Source organism: Netta rufina (assembly GCF_964035555.1).
Source record: "Netta rufina genome assembly, chromosome: 10".
NCBI classification, from domain to species: domain Eukaryota; kingdom Metazoa; phylum Chordata; class Aves; order Anseriformes; family Anatidae; genus Netta; species Netta rufina.
In genome coordinates, this window is record NC_140133.1 from 14012551 (window position 1) to 14031386 (window position 18836).

The 18836-nt window shown below is 42.0% G+C and overlaps 1 protein-coding gene across 5 annotated transcripts in view; it reads left to right on the plus strand.

The window, feature by feature from the left end:
- The first annotated feature begins 1123 nt into the window (after positions 1-1123).
- The window catches only part of PXK (PX domain containing serine/threonine kinase like), a 35442-nt gene continuing 17729 nt past the window's right edge, over positions 1124-18836 (plus strand). For 4 of the 5 annotated variants that reach the window (XM_084292953.1, XM_084292954.1, XM_084292955.1 and 1 more), the window contains exons 1-6: positions 1124-1371; positions 10930-10980; positions 11657-11704; positions 16000-16186; positions 18136-18213; positions 18371-18444. In XM_084292953.1, the coding sequence (XP_084149079.1) occupies positions 1270-1371; positions 10930-10980; positions 11657-11704; positions 16000-16186; positions 18136-18213; positions 18371-18444 (540 nt within the window). In that variant the 5' untranslated portion in view covers positions 1124-1269. Of the gene's footprint in view, positions 1372-10929; positions 10981-11656; positions 11705-15999; positions 16187-18135; positions 18214-18370; positions 18445-18836 lie in introns of those variants that run through there. The other variant, XM_084292957.1, reaches the window with a different exon arrangement.

The following is an 18836-nucleotide window of genomic DNA, read 5'->3' on the forward strand; positions in this document are numbered from 1 at the left end:
ACATTACCCCCTTGTTTTCTCTGCAGCAGTGCATTCTGCATTGATACAAATAACCTCAAAAGTTGTTTGCTATGAAAAGAAAGTTTGTCCTCAAACAGCGTGATGAAGGCTACTGGTAAAACAGCTATAATGTCTAGGTGTGATGTCAAATACAACCTTAATGCAACAACAAACCTCAGGTGTTAAATGAGGCTGGATCATAGGGAGGGGCAGCTGCAAGTGACAGTGGTTGTAACATTTAGGCTGACTAAAATTTTGTTGCTGTTCTCAAAGCACAGGGCTTGGCCTGTTCATAACAAGGAACCAGTACTTAGGGCTTTCTTTATCTTTTGTCTGTGAGTTGATTCACTTCCTGCTGCTTTTTCTTCTGCCTCAGGTCACTGCCTGATAACATTTTTGCTGTACAAAGCACTGCTTCAAATCAGGCACGTACTTCTCACTCGTTTTTGTTCATCTACTTCCCCAGTTGTGAAGTTAATGCCTATTACCAGAATGAATCAAATCTGGGGGTGAGACAGTAGGCGGGAGGTTGAGGCAATAATTAAATCTGTATCTGACCTCCAGGGTAATGGCAGAAGGAGAAGTTTGGGAAGAGTCAAACAAGCCCGCTGTTCCAGGCTGCGATTTAACTGCTTCATCACCACACACAGCCATTTTCCTGTCAGCGTGGAGCTGCAGAGGGGAGACCGAGGCTGTTTGTGCCAACTGTTTGAAGCGTGTGACAAGCCCTAGCTCTGTACTCTTACATACTACTCCTAGCTCATGTACTCTTACATACTCTCCGTAATACTTACAACATTTGAAGTGAGGTTAATTTCTGCATGCAGCGTAAAAAGCCAAAAGGGGCAGCAGGTTCCCTACATGCTACTGAAACACATTTGGGATGTTGCTACAAGGAAAACTGAGCTGTGCCATTCGCATTGACCACATTTCCCAGTCACATTTTTGTCACAAATCCTGTGATTTTGCAAATGAACCCTGCAGCCGATACCGAATCCTTCCGAGCTGTGGAGGGGCTCCCTCAGCGGGCAGCCCCCTCAGCGTGCCGGGGGAGGAGCGCCATGGCTGCGTGCCGCGGCCGGCCATGGCGGCTCCCCCTGGCGGCCGGGCGGCCCCAGGGCGGGCGGGCGGCGGCGCTAAGGCCCGGCGGGGCGGCGCGGAGCTGCCGTGTTGACAGCGCCGGGAGCTGGCCGGGAAGGGGAGCAGGTTGGCGGCGGCGGCGGCGGCGGCGGTGGAGACGCCGCCGGGTCCCCCGCTGCCCTCCGCGGCATGGCTTTCATGGAGAAGCCGCCGGCCGGCAAGGTGCTGCTGGACGACACGGTGCCGCTGACAGCGCAGATCGAGGCGAGCCAGAGCCTGCACTCCCACACGGTGAGCGGCGGCCGGCAGGGCCGCGGGGGAGGCGGGAGGGAAGCGGGGAGCCGAGGGGGGAACCGGAGAGGCACCGGGAGAACCGGGGGTGAGCGCCGAGAGGGAGCGGGGGGAGCTGGGGCCGGGCCGGGCGGGTCCCCGGCAGCAGGCCCGGAGGGGTCGGGGGCAGCCCGGGGTGGGCAGGGAGCGGGGAGATGGGGGGGGCCCGGCGGGTTTGGGGGGTGTGGAGAGGTCGAGAGGGGGCTCTGGGACAGCGGGGAGTGAGGGGGCAGCCCCCCGGGGAGCCCCTCCGCTGGGGCTGTGGGGTAGGGGGCTGCTGGTGCTGCTGCTGCTTGCCCTGCCTGTCCCTTCTGTGAAATGGGTCCACTGGCGGTGGGCTTCGTGTTGCCTCGGGGTCTCATCTGCCCTGAGAGAGGCCTCGCCCCGTGGGACTGATTAAATAAGTGTCCATAATTTCTGCTTGCCGTGGGATCCATCACCACGTTTGGAGCAGAGATGGGAGCTCGCTGCCCCATCTCAGTAGCCAAGATGAAGTTACTTTTGCTTGGTGCCGCTGTAGTGGGGCTGCCGAGCTGCAGGGGTGTCCCCAAAGCTTGTGCTCTGTGTCACAAGGAGCCAGTAGAACCAGCCCTCTTGTGACTTTGTGTCACAGGTTAATTCTGGGATGTGCGGTACACATGCATGCCACTTTCATGAGAATTGTACCGTCTTTGAGCTTGCAGTAATAATCCAAATTTCATAACCTCCTGTTTGCAGTTATTTTTCCACCTTAAAAACTGGGCTTAGTTACAGTGCGAGCAAGCAGTACTGCGATAGAGAATCAGAGAGAGAGCGGGCTGGCACTTCTGAGCCCTGCCTTTAGCTCAGAGCAGGGATGCCGGGCTAAGAAGGAGGCCAGGGGCACTACGGCAGCAGGTACACCAGTAGGAAGCTGGTTTTAGGTGGAGAGAGGGTGTTCCTCCTGCCCTTTGCACAGCATTCCTGCCTTGTTGATCCCTTTACTGGTTCCTTGCAGCTGGTGAATGCTCTTAAATGTTCTCGACCTGAATGACAATAATTGTAGATTCACCATGGGGTATATAACTAATCTGAAGATTGTTTTATTAAATAGCTTTCCTATAAGCAGTCTGCACTCGGGAAGTATTGCAGTGTGGGGGGGCTCTCTTGTACATGAAGATCTCACACTTACTCATATCCCAGTCTTCCTCTGAACAGAAATCACATTTGAAATATCTTCTAGAACATCTTGTGAATCTAGTGGGCTGCGGCTCTCGATTGTTGTAACCCCTATTATAAATAAAACCGATCGGGTTTATTCTCTGGCAAGCCTAAGACTTTTTACCTGTTTCAGTGGCTGAGGGGCATATGTGCCAAGATGTGCGAGAAGCTGCATAACATCTGATATTCCCCAGTTAGCAGCCTGTAATACAGCCTCATCATTAACTTGGTTTGTGTTGTGGCTTATTACGCTGCTTCACGAGTGCAAATGACAGTAGCTTTTCATGTTCTTTTGGTTTGCGTGACTCTGGTTAGGAAAAAAAAAAAAAAGGGCACGAAATTCTTTTAGAATGAGTACTTGGAAGTAGATTTTCAATCCAGACTCTGTGTGTGTTGCCTTGTCTGGGTGAGTTTGGTAGCAAATGTTGCCTCCACCCCCCGCCTTTCATCCCTGTATTCTGTTACTAATGGATGTTCAGAAAAAAATCTCTACTGATTCGTTCTGATCTTTTGTTAATAACAGAATGCTGAAGCACTGTGCCTTTTGATTTAAAATCTGTCTCTACGATACATCTATTAGTAATTGTTTGTTTTACTGCAGAAGCCCTGTTGATAGTTGAAAGATGGTTTGAAGTGTCTGTAGCACAGATGGCTTGTATAGAGACAGTGTGGGATAACAAAATACAGGAAGCCATAACAGAGACTTGGTTTCTCATTTGATGTAAGTGGAGTATTTTGTCATTTTGGACATTTCATCCTATGTCCCTGGTATCTGAATAATTTGTTTATTAGTGGGCAATGCTGTCCACGATTTGAACTTGCCTGGTTTAAATAAGTCATGGAAGTAGATCCTTGTGTTTGAAGTGGTGTATAAATGAATCCTTTCTAAGAAATAGGGGGTATATGTTGAAGTTTTTCTGTGGGGCATTAGAACTATATTACATTTTATTATGTTATAGTTGCAAGGAAGTAGGTTGTCTTTATCTCAGTGCTTTTTGGGGTTGTCCCTCACCCCGCCTCCAAGTGATTTCTTAACAAGGCATAGATCTATACAGTTCTTCATCCCAAATGAATGTTTGGAAAACTAGGTCTTCATATGCCAGACCTGTTCTAAAGCTGAAATACAAGGGCATCCAGGAATACGTTTTATATTCTTTTGTCAGCAGTATGTATTAAAATTTTATAATCCTTCTTAATGCTGAAAGAATTGCTTGAAGTTTGCATTTATAATTTTTTCCTATATATCACTGCTTATAAAAGCATTCACATGACGATGATGTAGGCCCAGATTAGATGCACCTTTACATTATTACTAGTTCGTTTGCCACAGTAAACTCTCTACAGGTGTTGAAAGCAGCCAGTTTTCTGAATAACCAGCTGAGGAAAAGGCAAAGAATTTCAGGAAAAGCTCCATAGACGTGGTGAAATACCACCCAGAAGACCAAAGCTTGTGTCAAATGAATAGTTTGCTGGCCTATTGTTCTAAGCAGTTTCTGTTGAGATTCAATACAACAGACGGGGTGAATGTAAACGGAATAACTGAGGGGCTGTACTTGGCAGAAATTGAGTTTCTGTTTCCTGGCAATGAAGGTGAAAGTAAAAAAATAAAACTGAAAACCAAACCTGAAACTACTACATAGTACCTGAACTCCCCAGAAACCTAAGAAGGGACAAAGCCAGTATTCAAAATACTCTTTTAGAGATTTGTACTTTTTGCTTAGTAAGAGCATGCAGATCCCCTGGTATGTTTTGTTTCTAGATTTTTAGGAAAGCAGCTGCAAACATTTCTGGTTTGCTCACAAGCTCTTTATGTTTTTTTCCAAGTGAGAAGAGCTGAGAAGCTCTTACTTGAGTTAGTATATCTGAGCTGGTGTGTAATCTCCGTGCCTTTGTGTTGCAACAAAGATATTGTCAGCAGAGTGTTTCTTTCTGCATGTTTATTTCAGGTGATAACTGAAAATGAAAGTGATGCCTTTTCTTTTCTACAAAAGTTGTTTTCCTGGTTACACGTGTTACAAGCATTCTGACTTTTGTTGGAATGTGCGCTTACATGCGAATAATTGTATAGTGCAGTGTTTATAGAGTACGTTTCATTTTGAAAGCCAAATAAATTTATATTGCAAACACATTCCAATGGTATCTCACTAAATAGATTTGAAATTACATAGGCAGACCCCCGTCAGCTTCATTGCATCTCCTTCTCTGTGCTTTAATCACATCACTAGCACTGCATAAGACACGAGGATGTACAACTTCCAGGAGCGTGTTGGGCACCTCACAGGCACGGTTCAGTGCTCTTGGTAGGTCTGTGTACCAGCCATTTTGCAGAAAATGAAGTTGTTTTGTTGCTGCTGCATTTGTTGTCTTTAGGAGTGGAATTACATCCGCTGTATGAAACCATTTCAAGTGTCTCATCTAAATGCTGAATGTTGTGCCCTGACAACAGAGGCATCCGCAGCACTACAGCTTTAATACTTGTTCAATCTTGAAATTGCTTTGTAGTGCAGTCTTTCCTCTGTGTGTTCACTGTTTAAAAGTGGCTTTCTGTGTAAGTCTTAAAATAGGATGCTGCGTTCTTCCACTAAAACCTAGACATACGCTGTATTATGAACCGCAAATGTGTACATACAAGTCTTAGAGCACTTCAAAGTAGTAAAACCACTAGTGAGTAATACACGTACTTCTGAACATTCCTTAATTCTCTTCCAAAGCAATTTTCCTTTTTCATGCATTTCATGTTGAAATTGAAGTAGTGAAACAGCCAATTTTGCTACAGTACATCCTTGTCTGAAAGGCATTTGGAAATGAACAGCTGAAATAAATCCCTCTTGTAACATACTTTCAGAATTTTTCATTTTCCTTAAGCGATGATGAATGTTGACACTCATAGCTTTTAGCTTTAAAAAAAAACATGTTGAAAAAAGCACTTATTTTTTCCTACATTATTTCCTATATGTTTTTCTGTGCTACGAAAAATGGAGCCATATGTTTCTAGAACTTTAGAATATATTTTAAAAGCTTGTAAAGGACTTTGCACATCTGCTTTATAAGGAGCTCAATCTCTATAAGGTTGCCTTCACTTTGAAAAAAGATATCATGAAATTACTTTTAGAGGTGGCTTTGGACAGGGAGCTATTAGAGCTCTTGTTTGATGTTTTGGGTATGTGGCTCTTCCACAGGACTTTATATATTTTAGATATTCTACCCTTATGGTTTCCAGTGCTGAACTTACCAAGTTATATTGCATCTGTAACTCCTGCAAGGACCGCAGGCAAAATATTGGTTCCTACAAAATCTTGCAGTATAATTAAGGTATTTTTATTGACTACTGAGTCTTTCCTGAGAAATGCTGAACATTTTCCCCTTTCTGACGAAGGCCAGGGTGGTACGGCGTATTGAAATGCCCTCGTTTCTTTCATCTCTCTCCAGAGCTTTTCTCGTTCAGTACGTTTCGTTACGTGTAAATGCCTGTCCTATTTTTTTTTTTTTTCCTGCAGTTGTCCTACTTCATAGCTTTCACTTGTTGGATGGCTTAGTCACTACTACAGAGCAGTGCGGTGCGCTTGGAGCCGTACAGTGCGCCCACTCACGTGTGCTCAAACGCAGGTAAACACCACCGGCGCTGCTCCTGCACCAGATGGGCTCAGCAGCAGCTTGTGCAACTGTAAATACGGACTCTGCCCTGGAGTGAAGAGGTGCCCGAGCTGAGCAGCTTTCCCGATTTTGTTGCTGCTTTTCACATGGGAGATTTTCTAAATAAACACTTAAAAGAGCTTCTTATTAGAAATAGTTGCAATCCGGCCTTCTTAAGCAGGGATTGTATTCATGCTTAATTAGGCTTTCCTCTCTTTAATGCTTATAAAATAAAGCCCTTTCAAACTCGCAGTTGATGTGACCTGAAGGTGACTGGATCTTTATAATGGTTGGCTTTTCAAGCCTGTTGGATTAAACAGATGCAGAGCAGAAATCTGTAAAATAGGCTGGCTACCCTGAGCCAGAAATTTGGAGACGATTTTCTTGAGAAAACAAAATTTATTACCTAATATTGGCCAAAGACTCTACGTTTTTTTTTTTTCTTTTTTTTTTTAATATTTCTCTCTAATTGCACCACTTGGTTTCCTATTTTGTCTCCACAAAAGCCTTTTCTTCTGTCTGCTTTCTGTTTTAATAACTAGGAAGGCCGATAAACAACAATTGTGAAGTGTTTTGACATACTTTGCAGTGTGACTTGCACCTAGGAATGCTGACAAAATTACCTGTGAGGCTCTGAACTGCTGATGCTGGCCTTTTAACTAAGGCTGGAATGCTGAGGTATATCTTGGGGAATGCGAGGAAAAAACACCTCAGAGTGGCTCTGTGTGGAAGTGGTTAAGCAGAATGATTTGGGTAAGATCAGGGTAATGTTAATGCCAGGCAGTAATCGTGGGCTTCCTGTTGGCAAAAGATTGGAGAAGGGCAGCATGTTAGTCACTGAGCCATGTGGATGTTTGGAAAACACTTTTTTTTTTGGAATCTCCATTTCTCTGTAGTGGTAGGAAGAAGATTTTAGGAAACGACTGTGAGGCTGGGGTCACACAGCTTTCCCTGCTCCCAACACTGTTTTCCTCTTTCTTGACTAATGAGAGCAGCCTGGAAGCGCTCCCATAGGTAAAACTGCTTTGCTTGGCATCTTTAAATACACACATCCACGTGTACGTGTCGGGCTGCTGCTGGAACACTGGGCTTGTGGCAGGAACTGGCTCAGCAGTACTGGGAGGAAAAGCAGCGGGCGTACAAGCCTGACCCGCGTGGGACCCCTGAGGGGCAGGAGGTGGCCTGGGAGCAGTGGTGGACCTTGTGCAGCGGATGCTGGTGAGCTTGCTGCCCCGGGGCTGCATCGGCAGCACGAGGCCATCACTCTTCTGCCTGCTGAGACCTTTCTGTGCAGTCTGGCAGCTGTTGGGACATTGTTGAAGTTGCTTGGTAAACTGAGTCCTGGAAACGATCCTGAGCCATTTGTGTAGGAGTGAAAGACATGGGGATTTCTGCGTGACTCACGGGAAAGTGTAGCTAAATTAGACCTCACTGAGCCTGGTCTTAAATACCGAAAATTTTCAGCGGGAGTGAGAAAGGGCTAGCAACTATCAGAGCTGAGCCCTGTCTGTCACGTTTTCCTGTTCTATGCAGTCAAACAGAACTTGTTCGGAGTGTGCCTGTCTTCCTTACAGCTTCAATTTCTTTCCTATGGGCATGGGCATGGTCTCCGTCCTGCTAAAATTAGGCTGTGTCATTAGCTGTCTTTACCACGTAGTGCTGAAGTGGCCAACTCTTCAGTGAGTTTGGCGCTGATGGGAGCGTGGTGGGACTTTTTATCACAGACAAAACTAACAGCCACGTCTGCAGAGCTCTCTTGCTGTAGGTTGTGAATCCTGGGACATAAAATCTGGGGTCAATTAATGCTTTAGGACACCTGACCAGAACTGCATGGGAAAACCCTATGGTCTGCGTGAAAACATAGTTGTGACCAAAGTCTGTTTTTGTAATATAATCGTCCTGCGAAAATGAGAGATGGTGAAGGAAGGAAATGAGAGAGTTGTTTATCACCATGCTCTGCAGAGGAGACGACTGTCATATCGATCAGAGTGGTTGCATGCAGCATGATGCTTTGACAGTTGTCTAATGAATTGGTGTGCTCTGCCTGTCCGGGAGCGTTTTCTTGGAGTACAACAGCGAAGGTTAATCGCTGGATAACGAGTGAGTGCTCCAAGGGGTTGGGCAATAACTCTGCTGCTTTCAAAATACTAGAAAAGATGAATGACTGACTGCACATGGTGAATCATCCCTGACGTGTTTTTTTTTTTTTTTTTCAGAGAAATAGCCAGTGTTCCTTTGAGACTTGCTGAATAAGCAGTTGCTGCATTTTTCTGGCTGCGAGTGAAATAGTCTCTTCCTACTTCCCAAAATGCAGTAACAGTCACAAAATAGGAAAAGCCACATTAGCTGTGAATTTACGTTTCCATGTGTCTGCTTAATTGGTTTCTGTTAGAAAATTTCCAAATATTATTAAACTGGTTGAATTAGAATCAGCTCTGTGGAGGTTTCTTACCATTGCTGAGGATTTGGGCTTCTTGTTTTACAGGAAATTACCTTGATTATAATGTCAAATACTGTGGTTTTCATGCTTACTAGTCTTGAATTTGTTCTCATGGATACGAGGTTCAAAGTTGCCACAGATATTTGATAGCTGTTGCTGATAAAGGATATTTTGTGTGAATTTGAGAAAATGAAATAGCTTTCTTGCCTGAACAGCATTGTGCTTCAGAAGGAAACTCCAGTAAATAAATCCTGGGTGAGCTGAGGCTGAACAGGCAAGGTAACATCATCTGATGAGTGTTGCCTTTGGCTCTTGCCTGCAGTAGTCCTGATTCTTGCTTTATACTACTTCCCTTTCATGGTGATAAGTGTTAAATGGAAGTTTAATTCTAAGGTGGGATTCTCTGATGTGCTCCACTTTGTTCGCTGGGACGTTTTTGTTCTTCAGTGTATAAGCTCTTAATTAATTTCATTTGAAAGAGAAGAGTGAGTTCTGTGTGGTTCTGAAGGCAGCTTCCCCAAAAAACAGAAGACATTTTATTGTACCTGAACGAGGTTAATAACAAATGTCTGTGCTGGATTTCTGACTGTGCAGCTGAATTTATAATACCTCATGGATCAGACAGCCAATTGATGGAGTTATCTGTGCAGTATGTGGGTACGTGCCACGTTTGTAGGTACAGTTATAGTTATGGAATGGACAAATTGGGCGTGTAAACTTAAGGTGCTGGAAATGCTTTTGCTTTAAATTTATTTCATTATTGTTTATTTGTGATAACTTGGAATGCATCATTAATTTTAATATCTGAAGGAAACCTTGGCCGTAGGGCTCCGTTCTGACCTTTCTGCGAGACTCCTGTTGATGTAAGCCATTCAGCACAATTGGGTGGTGTTGGAAACTGAAAAGTTAAATCAGGTGCTCTTGAAAGTCAGTACCGGGGTGAATGAAGCCGTGTGAGCTGAGTGCGGTTCTGCCATCCATGGCTGAATAGAGCGGAGAAGATGGGTTTGCTGAAAAGGCTGTGGGACGTGCTCCTGGCCTGCAGCTTCCAACTTGGGAGGAAAGTGTAAAAGCATAGGTGGCTGGGTGGCTTCTTCCACCTCTTCTGGCTCTGGTTGCTCCTTGACAGTCCTCAGTGCTCAGCATCACCTTCTCTCGAGCAGCACCGTAACGTTTTGGCTCTTCATTTTCTTGTCTTTCAATGTATATTATGTGGCCAGATCTCTGTAACAAGACTTGTTTGTTTCTTTGTTTGTTTTTTAAGAAAAGCTTCATTCATAGAACTTTCATTAGATGCAAATGTTAAAGGAAGCACCTATCACTATACTTACAGCTAATATTATTCCCTTGCCAATTAAACAATATGGTGACTATCTTTAAACAGAAAATATAGTCCTTTTCCTAGAAAGCCTTGTATATGATCTCAAAATGCTCAAAGTGTTTTTAGAGCTGCTTTCAAACTCCAAAAGAGTAGAAGTGAACAAAATCACTGCTTCCTCAAAGTATGTCTTTTCTGCAGAGGTGCACAAAATACTTGGTATCTGTTCTTAAAGTAATTATTCAAATTGCTGCATTGACCAGGTATTAGACTACAAAAGGTAGGTTGAAGCTTGAAATGAGAAGACTGAGAAGAATTGTGCTTTCTGAGTGTAATCATGGTGGGAGAATTATTGATTTTTAAAATCTAAAGGATAATTTAAATTAACACTTGGGCTTGATGATCTTAGAGGTCTTTTCCAACCTAAATGATTCTATAATTAAATTTGCATTAGAAATGAAGAATTACCATGGTGAGGAACTGATCTGTTCTAGTTACTCAAGTACATGCCAAACCTTTTTCATGTAAATATAACCAGAGGTTGGGCAGCTCTGGGTGTGTATTGGCGTTTTGCTCTGTTACGATGGAAGCAGTAATTCCTGGGGAGCACTGGTTAGATATTGGAGGTGGGGACAGGTTAATTCAGCTGTTCTCAGTAGAGATGATGTTTGCTGAGTATGCTCTTACCTTTTCCTTGACTGAGAGTGCTTCATTCTGCAAGCTCTTGAACCTCTTTTCATCTTTAACTCTGCAGAGCAGCGGGTGAGCTGCTGGTGATGGTCTGAATGAGCCTAGCTTGGACCTTCACCTTGAAGCTTGAAGTCTTGACCTGAATTTTCTGCTTCTGAATGTTTCCTAATCGGGTAGTAGTGGTCACGTTTGGAGAAGTGCCTAATAACTTTATTCAGCTCACTAGTTCTCATTCCTAATAACTTTTTCTTTTTACTAGGAATACATAATCCGTGTTCAGAGAGGAATTTCAGCAGAAAACAGTTGGCAGGTAATTTTGTAAACTCTGGTGCTGGAACCAAGATGCCTTTTTAGGAAGAACTTGAAAATTCTCTCTTCTTAGCTTCTTAAATTTGAGCTGGAGAGGGGAATGTTGGTGTAAATTGAGAACATAAAGTGCTTGAATACTTTGGTCAAAAACTGAGAAAAACACTGTTACTGCCAGCTACAGAAGGCAAGTTGTCTGCTGCTATTGTGAATTTTCCAGGAAAACAGAAAAAATGCCTGTCATGTTATTACCATGTGTTGGTATGGCTGTCATTTTTAAATTTCAAATGCCAGTTTGCCTTCTCTAGTGCTAAAATTACAGCCTTGCTAATCCACAGCCAGTAAAACCTAGAAGTAGTGATGAAGGTGATCGTGAAAAATTGCTGCTTCTAATAAGGCAAAAATGCATTGTTTGTAGGCAACTTCGCTCATAAATCTTTTTTTTGGAAAGCTGTTTAAGATAATATTCAGGAATGCATTTTTGTTCTGGCTGAGATATCCTTAAAAACTCCTTGTGCTCTGGCAGTATGTCATAAATCCAGTAGTTATGCGTTTGTACAAAAATGGCTAAAAGAAGAGAATTACAAATGGGAATTACTTCTCTCTAATGGGATTTTGAACAGTAAAATGATAATGAGAAAAGTAATATGCTTCCTCAACTTTTTCTTTATATTTTGCAGATTGTGAGGCGATACAGTGACTTCGACTTGCTTAATAATAGCTTGCAGGTAACTTTTACCCTTGATATATAAATATAAAATGTCAGAAGTATATATTTAAAATATCTTGAGATATTTTTGTCTATTGTAGTGAAGAAAAAATACAAATTCACATTGCTATAAAGGGAAACTGTGATTTCAAATGTAACTTGAATGTATACTTTTTCACTCTTAGGCTTTTTTCTTGTAAAATTATAATTTTAGCATCAAGAGGACCAATTTATATATAAATGGTGGAGATTGGCAGATACTGAATCTTTCCCTTCAGTACTGTGACTTTTCCGGTTTTGTGTGTTATTATTTGTTCCTCCTTTGATTTGAGGAAAGCCAAGGCACATACCAACCTTATAAATTCAGCATTGAAGTGCTATGTGTCTCATTATTCGTCTAAAAGCACTTCCAGATGCTGCTTATCATGTGATGGATTTCTGTATCACTGAAAAGTGTTCCTGACTTAAACACAGGACTTACTGTGTTTTCTTTTGCTTTTTAGGACAATTATTTCTTTTTAGTTTGTGTGGGAAAAAGCAGGGTATAGGAGCGTGTTTGGGAGAAGGGGGGAGGCAGCAGTGACTCCTGGAGTGAAACTTGTTACTTGAGATTTCCATGGTACTAGGCAAGCAAGACAAAAAGCAAGCACTGCTGTGACTTGAGGGTGTATTTTTATGACTAATTCCCCCCATTAAATGTGTGAATTTGGGAACTTAATATAGCTTCCGCTCCCCTCCTCCCCCCCAATCAAACCAGCTATTTGCTTGATGAGCCTCGTTGAGCAAAAACACGTCAGGATGTTGAATCGTGCACGCCGATAGGGCAGGAATAATTTGAAGCAGATTAGCAGGTAGATGGGGGAGCAAATTAGTCATAATTCAATAGAGGCAGTGTGGTTGGGTTGTGTAATTATTTTGTTGAATATGCAGTAGCACACAGTAACTTTTGTCATGACCCAGAAACCTCTCGTGTGATGTGCTGAATAAATGCAATACAAAGGTATCTCCTGCTCCAGCAAAATCCAAGATTGAAGATTAGATAGGCACCTGTGGGAACACAAGGAAATGAAATGGTGCTGGTCAACGTAGTGCACAGGAGTCATTGTAGTCTCAACCATTGTCAAGTTTTGATAGAGATCACAGAGAAACAATTTTGATGAGGCTTTAAAAAGAAGATAGTTCATTTTACTTTATTTTTTAAGCTACTGTAAGTCCCTCTTAACCATGGGGAACGTGTTAAAGCATGAGAAAGCTTTGTTGTCTTCTCATTTAACTTTCAAATGAGGCGGCTTTAGTGGAAAAGGCAACAGACCTTTTTAGACCTTAAATTTAGAGATGACAGGTTAGGCCGGGGTGGGTGATTAGAAAGGATCAAACAGAATCGTCGAGATGTAACCCTCTAACTTGGATAGGAGGATATGTAGAGGGAAGCTAAATTAACAGGACATGTTCGTTAACATTTGGCCTTCATCAGTGCAAACTCCTGCTTACTCCCTGAATCTCAAGCTCCTAGATTATTCTGCTTTCAACCGTCTGGAAGGGCAAAGATGTATCTGTGTTTGGAGATAGGCTCTTCTCCATACCTCTTGTAGGGAGCCGCCCTCAGGTGTGTAATTCTTCAGCCCAGCAGAGGTGAGTTTTAAGCCACTATCAAGGTTGCACAGCTCTGCTTTTGACAAACACCATTCTCCAGCCTTGTTTTGTATGCCAGGGCTCGAGAGACACAAGACAGTAGCTGATGAGAAACATGCTAAAATTACTGTCTTCCCCCAACTGTTTTGTTCTTGAGCTTTTTTTTATAAATTGCTCTTTGTGATGCTGGAGCTGTGGTTTTCTGATCCATTAAGACATACAGCACTCCTCAGTTCTTCCCATCCAGAACTCTTAAGCAACAATATTTCATCACAATGTTCAGGTCCTGTGAGCTGTTTTTAAACATTTTAAGCTTTCACTTGTGTATGTAGAAATTAATAAAACATAAACACTCAAAAAAATCCTACAACCAAACAAACCACCACCAAAAAAAGGGGCAATAGAAAATACAAAAAAAAAATATATCCTTTTCCTTCAAAACTAAAATGTCACTGGAAAAAAAATGCTGCTGGGGTCCCTTTGCATGCAAAGCTCGAAGTTCTTTCAGTTCTTGTGGCATGCTCAATCTCTGTAGGTTTGGGTGCTTCAGTTTGAACACAAAGCTGCAGCTGAGTTGAAATGCAGTTTTTCTACTGTTAATCTGAAGCTAACTGTGCAATAATAGTAAGGACTGAGAATTTAAGAATGTCCTAGGCTAAGGGATGCAGCTCTACCAGACAGCTTGGTAATAAGGAGAGGTGTATGTCTGCAACCTTGATCTGCATCAGAAAGCTTCAAGCCAGGTTCCCCAGCCCCAGCCACATACCAGATTGAAAAGCCCCTTGCAGGCCATCCTGCATTTCTTCCTCTTTGTTTCTTTGACAGAGATGTGTGGAGATTATTGCCTGCTCTTCTGCTCTTTTAAATGAGCTGCTGGTAGTTATTTGCTGCAAGATATCTGGCTTCTGTGAAGCCTTTTATTGCAGCTCTTGAGCAGACATTCCTGTGCAGGCTGTGGTTCGAAGATAAGGAAGTTGGTTCCCAGGTTCTTCTGAGGCAAAGCCCATCCTTGGGTCTGAGTTGGGGCCACTGGGATGTATGCCTGTGTTGGGCAGGTCGGGACCTCAGTGAGGTGGTGTTTGGGGTAGGCAATGTTCTCACTGTGCCATGGGTTTTGGCAGACAGCTACAAAAGCCAGGGGACGAAGGCCACTTTCTGACGGAAAATAGAAAATGTGTGGTTGACTGAAATGAAACAAAAGAAGTAGTGGTTTGAAAGCGTCTGAACTAGAGTCCCTTTTGCTCTGATGGTAGCCAGCTGTCAGGTCAAGAAGGTAAAGGTGACAGTGGTTTGACATGCTTTTCAAGTGAGTCATGTCAGAAATGCATTTTGTTTTTATTTAGAAACTTTTGTTGGGGTAAGAGTGGTATGCCAAAAGTTCTGATTTGGTGAATTGCAGGTTGTAAGTAGTGCTATTTTGTTTGGGGATTTTTATTGTTTTTCCTTTTGGTGTAAAAGAGCATTAATAAAAGCTCAGTGGATAGAATGATTTTTATTAACATCTTCTGTAATTCAGATGTAGCCACAGCTCTTTTTCAGCCTATGATGTGTAGCCAGAGCCAGAAGGTTTGGCAGGGGGAAATAATTCCTGTGTTCAAGGAGAAGAAAAGGAGAGGGATTGCTACCTCAGCCACAGTTTGTTGAACTAATCCTTCCATTTTTCCACAAGTTAAAACAAGGATTGTTCAAACCCTCAGAAGTCCCTGTCTTCTCCTTGGTGACCTGTTTGGCTTAGAAGTGAGGTTATTGCATTTAATGGAATTGATTCCTGCAAGACGCCTTTCTTAAAGATAACACCTGTGGAGATGCAGCATAGCTGAGGCAGATGCTTTGATCTGCAGGACAGCGATGTGTTAACAACATGAAAAATTTATTCTGGCGATTCATATGATGTAATTGAATATAAACAGTATGCAGCCTAGTTTTGTTTTCTGAAGATGATCTCTTTGATCTGACTTACATAAAGCTTTGGGTTTCTGCATAATTTTTCATTTTCCTATTTTAAAGCATTTCCCAGATTTTATCTGAAGCTTTGGGTCACACGTCAACATTAAACAACTACTGTATATCTGCCAGTAGATTGCAGCTATTTCTAGGCTGAAAGATACATAGCAGTTCAAAAAACGTATAGCAACAAATTCAGAAAAGAAAGTGGAAAAGTTGCACCATATCTGAAGTTACAAATTTAAAATACTGACAATAAGGGCTGTAAATTACCCATAAAAGCAGTAGAGGCAAGAGGAAAGTTACTGATCTGCATCTCTTTAATAAAGCATAAATCTAGCAGGAGAAAATGGTAAGGTGTTTTTGTTTTGTGTGGTTCTTCTGTATGTGCGCAAAGGTATGTCGTACAAAGGATTTGGCTGAGAACTGGAGCTATTTAGTGTCTGAAAGCTTTGTGTAGTGATCTTAAATGCATGACTCACCAGCAAAAATCTATCAGCTTGCATCTTCAGTGTCATTCCGTTTATGGATCTCTTCACACTGAGATGCAAGCTATTGTCTGACTACCTCTCTCTGATAATAGTACCTTAAAAACCATAAAAGCTTGTATATACACGGTATAGAAATAATTATATAGTAGTTAGCTCACTGCTCAGTCTCTTTTATTTTCTGGATTGTTAGTCTACATCCCCGAGGCATTTTGAGAGCACTGTTAGTAATTTTCCTTCTCTTTTTAAGATCTCAACTCTAAGTCTACCTCTTCCTCCAAAAAAGTTGATTGGAAATATGGAACGTGAATTCATTGCTGAAAGACAGAAAGGACTCCAGGCCTATCTCGATGTAATTACTTCCCATCACATACTGTCTAACTGTGAACTCGTAAAAAAATTTTTGGACCCAAACAGCTATTCTGTAAACTACACTGGTAAGTGAGGAATTGTAAAACTGCATTACGGCTTCTCTTTAGCTTGTGTGCATGTCTTCCATTAATGCTGGCAAGGATTTACACTAAAGCATGTTACAGGGGAAGTAAAACTATTATGTGTAGCTACACAAGCTATCAACACTCTCGTGTATAACCACATGCACGGTATGATAATGTTTCTCCAGGTCTGTACATGAATGATGCTGTGATTGTCAAATCTAAATGTTTGAATCATTCTACAGAGGAGTGTTGAGGGCCAGGATCTAAATAAGATGAACTTGGAGAGGGTGCTAAAGAAACGGAAATCTATTTTTTTCCCCAACTGGTGATAAATGGGAGAGCTGGGGGTTACAAGTTATTTGTTTACCAGGGTGTGAGGTGGAGCTAAGCTTGTCAGTTCTGTAGTCTGCTAAAACAGCTGATCTTGTGGACAGTGAAGCTTAAGTTTATCATGTTTCTTTAGATTTTTTCAAATCGAGGGAAATAAATGTGATCATCTTGTCTAGCTCCCACTATCACTTTGGGTTGTGGCACTTCCTAGAACACATTGTTTGAGATAGGTTCAATGTTTTTTCCATGACTTGATTAAGCCATGTTCCCCCCATTGGTAAAGGGACGCATCCCTTAAAACAGTATCCCAGTGATCGGTTCTCTTCATTATTAAATGTTTCTTCTTTGAATTTGTCTGGCTTCATCCACTGGAAATGGTTAGAATTTGTGTCATAGACTGAAAAACTTCCCCTTCGTGATAAAACCCACACCACAGACTCTTTGCAAAATGCAAAGCTTGTTTTCATAAAAGCACAGCCAGCCTACTCAAGCAGGAACTTACTGCTTCCTTTTCACTTGTCTTTTTGCTCTCCCTTTATGTAACATTTTTCTGTCTTCAGCTTCAAAGTGCAAAGAACATTTCCCGGATGTTTATGCTAAGCTGTGGAGGAGATGTAGATTACTAGTAACTCTTTAAGGATGCAGTTTGTCTGGCTAATGCTGAGCAAACAGTTTAAATCCTTTAGGAGATACTGTGATTTCTGTGTTAATTCTGAATGCTTTCATCAAAATTATTTTTGTGCAAGTTGCAGAGAAGTAAGTAGCAATCAAATCGTTGCCTATGGTCTTTGGAGACACCATCAATTTGTCTGTTTTTAATCTTGGAGCAGTGAGCTGATATTTATTGCATTGTTACCTCTCTTTTTCATAGCATATTTTTAGAGAGAGGATAGGCTGCAGAGAGATATGGTGCATCCTTACCTTTTTGCTGTGTTTCTAAACCAAGATAAGCCATGTGAGAGAAAACTCCTTGCTGGCATGGTTCCCTTTCTGCCCCTGCTGTCACCACTTCCCACTGAGATTTCCCCTTAAATCGCTTCATGAATACACCAGTTGTATTCCCAGCTGTGGGAGAATTCAGTAACCAGAAGGGTGTCGTTTTTTTGTTTTGTTTTTTGTTTTCCGTCTCAGAAATGCATGTTGGATCATGACAGCTAGAAAAATACCTTTGCCTGCACTGAAAAGGGCAGAATAACATGTAGCAAAACAAAGAGCTGATGCATTTACATGTTAAAAATGACGGTGTAGACGCACATTAAGAGATTTACAAGTTAGCACTTCTACAGGCATGGCAAAAACATTTTTTAATGTAATGTAGGGTATTCCAGCTGTGGAAAGTCTTGCATTTAGGCTTGGAAATGTAGATCTAGTAGAAATAGAAGGCAAACCCACTAAGCTGTGTTTTCTGAAGGCAGCGCTTTCTCTGTTTTCTCAGTGGATTTGACTTCTCAGGTTAAAAATGCAAATGCCCTGTAACTGTGTTTTTATCTGATTTCCTTTTAAAGTGATTTTGCTGACTGAGTCTTGATTCCTGCAGGCTTCCTTCTGGCATTGAACTTTACTTAATATGTGCAAAAAATCACATTAAATAGTCTCTCACAAACATTTATTTTTTCCAGAAATTGCCTTACAGCATGTTTCAATGTTCTTCCGATCAGAGCCAAAGTGGGAAGTGGTGGAGCCACTAAAAGATATAGGTAAGAAGAACATGTATGCTTGAAAACTTGTCTTATTTTTTCCAGTGGGTTGTCCTAAGATAACAGTACCATCTTTGCTTACAAACCTTGTGCTGCCTGTAAGCAATGTCATTTACTAATGTTTTAATTAAACCTGCTGATGACTCTTTTCTTGTAGGTTGGCGAATACGTAAGAAATATTTCTTAATGAAGATAAAGAATCAACCAAAGGAACGGCTAATGTTAAGCTGGGTATATATACTTTTATAGTATTCCCAAGTCTTTAATAATTATCTTTCCTTGTTTTGTTTGTATCAATTACCTGGCGTTAGTGACAGATTCAAGAGCTCAGGCTTTGAAAGCATCTTGAGAGCCCTTAGGTGGTTGTGTGGTGTGGAAAATTCTGCTTCTTTGCTCTGGTGGCAAGTCCAATTTGAAAATTTCTGTGCCAGGTTCCCACTCCTGCACCCCCATTTACTGTTTTTTAGTTGTAATGGTGTAAGTAGCTGGTGATCATAGTGTCACATAGCTCACCAAAAGTAACAGGGCGATTCTTTTTCAATATTGGGTTATTTTTACTAGGTTGTTTAGTGGTTCTGACAAGCTAGTAGGTGAGAAAGGCACAAATTGCTCCTTTGCCACAG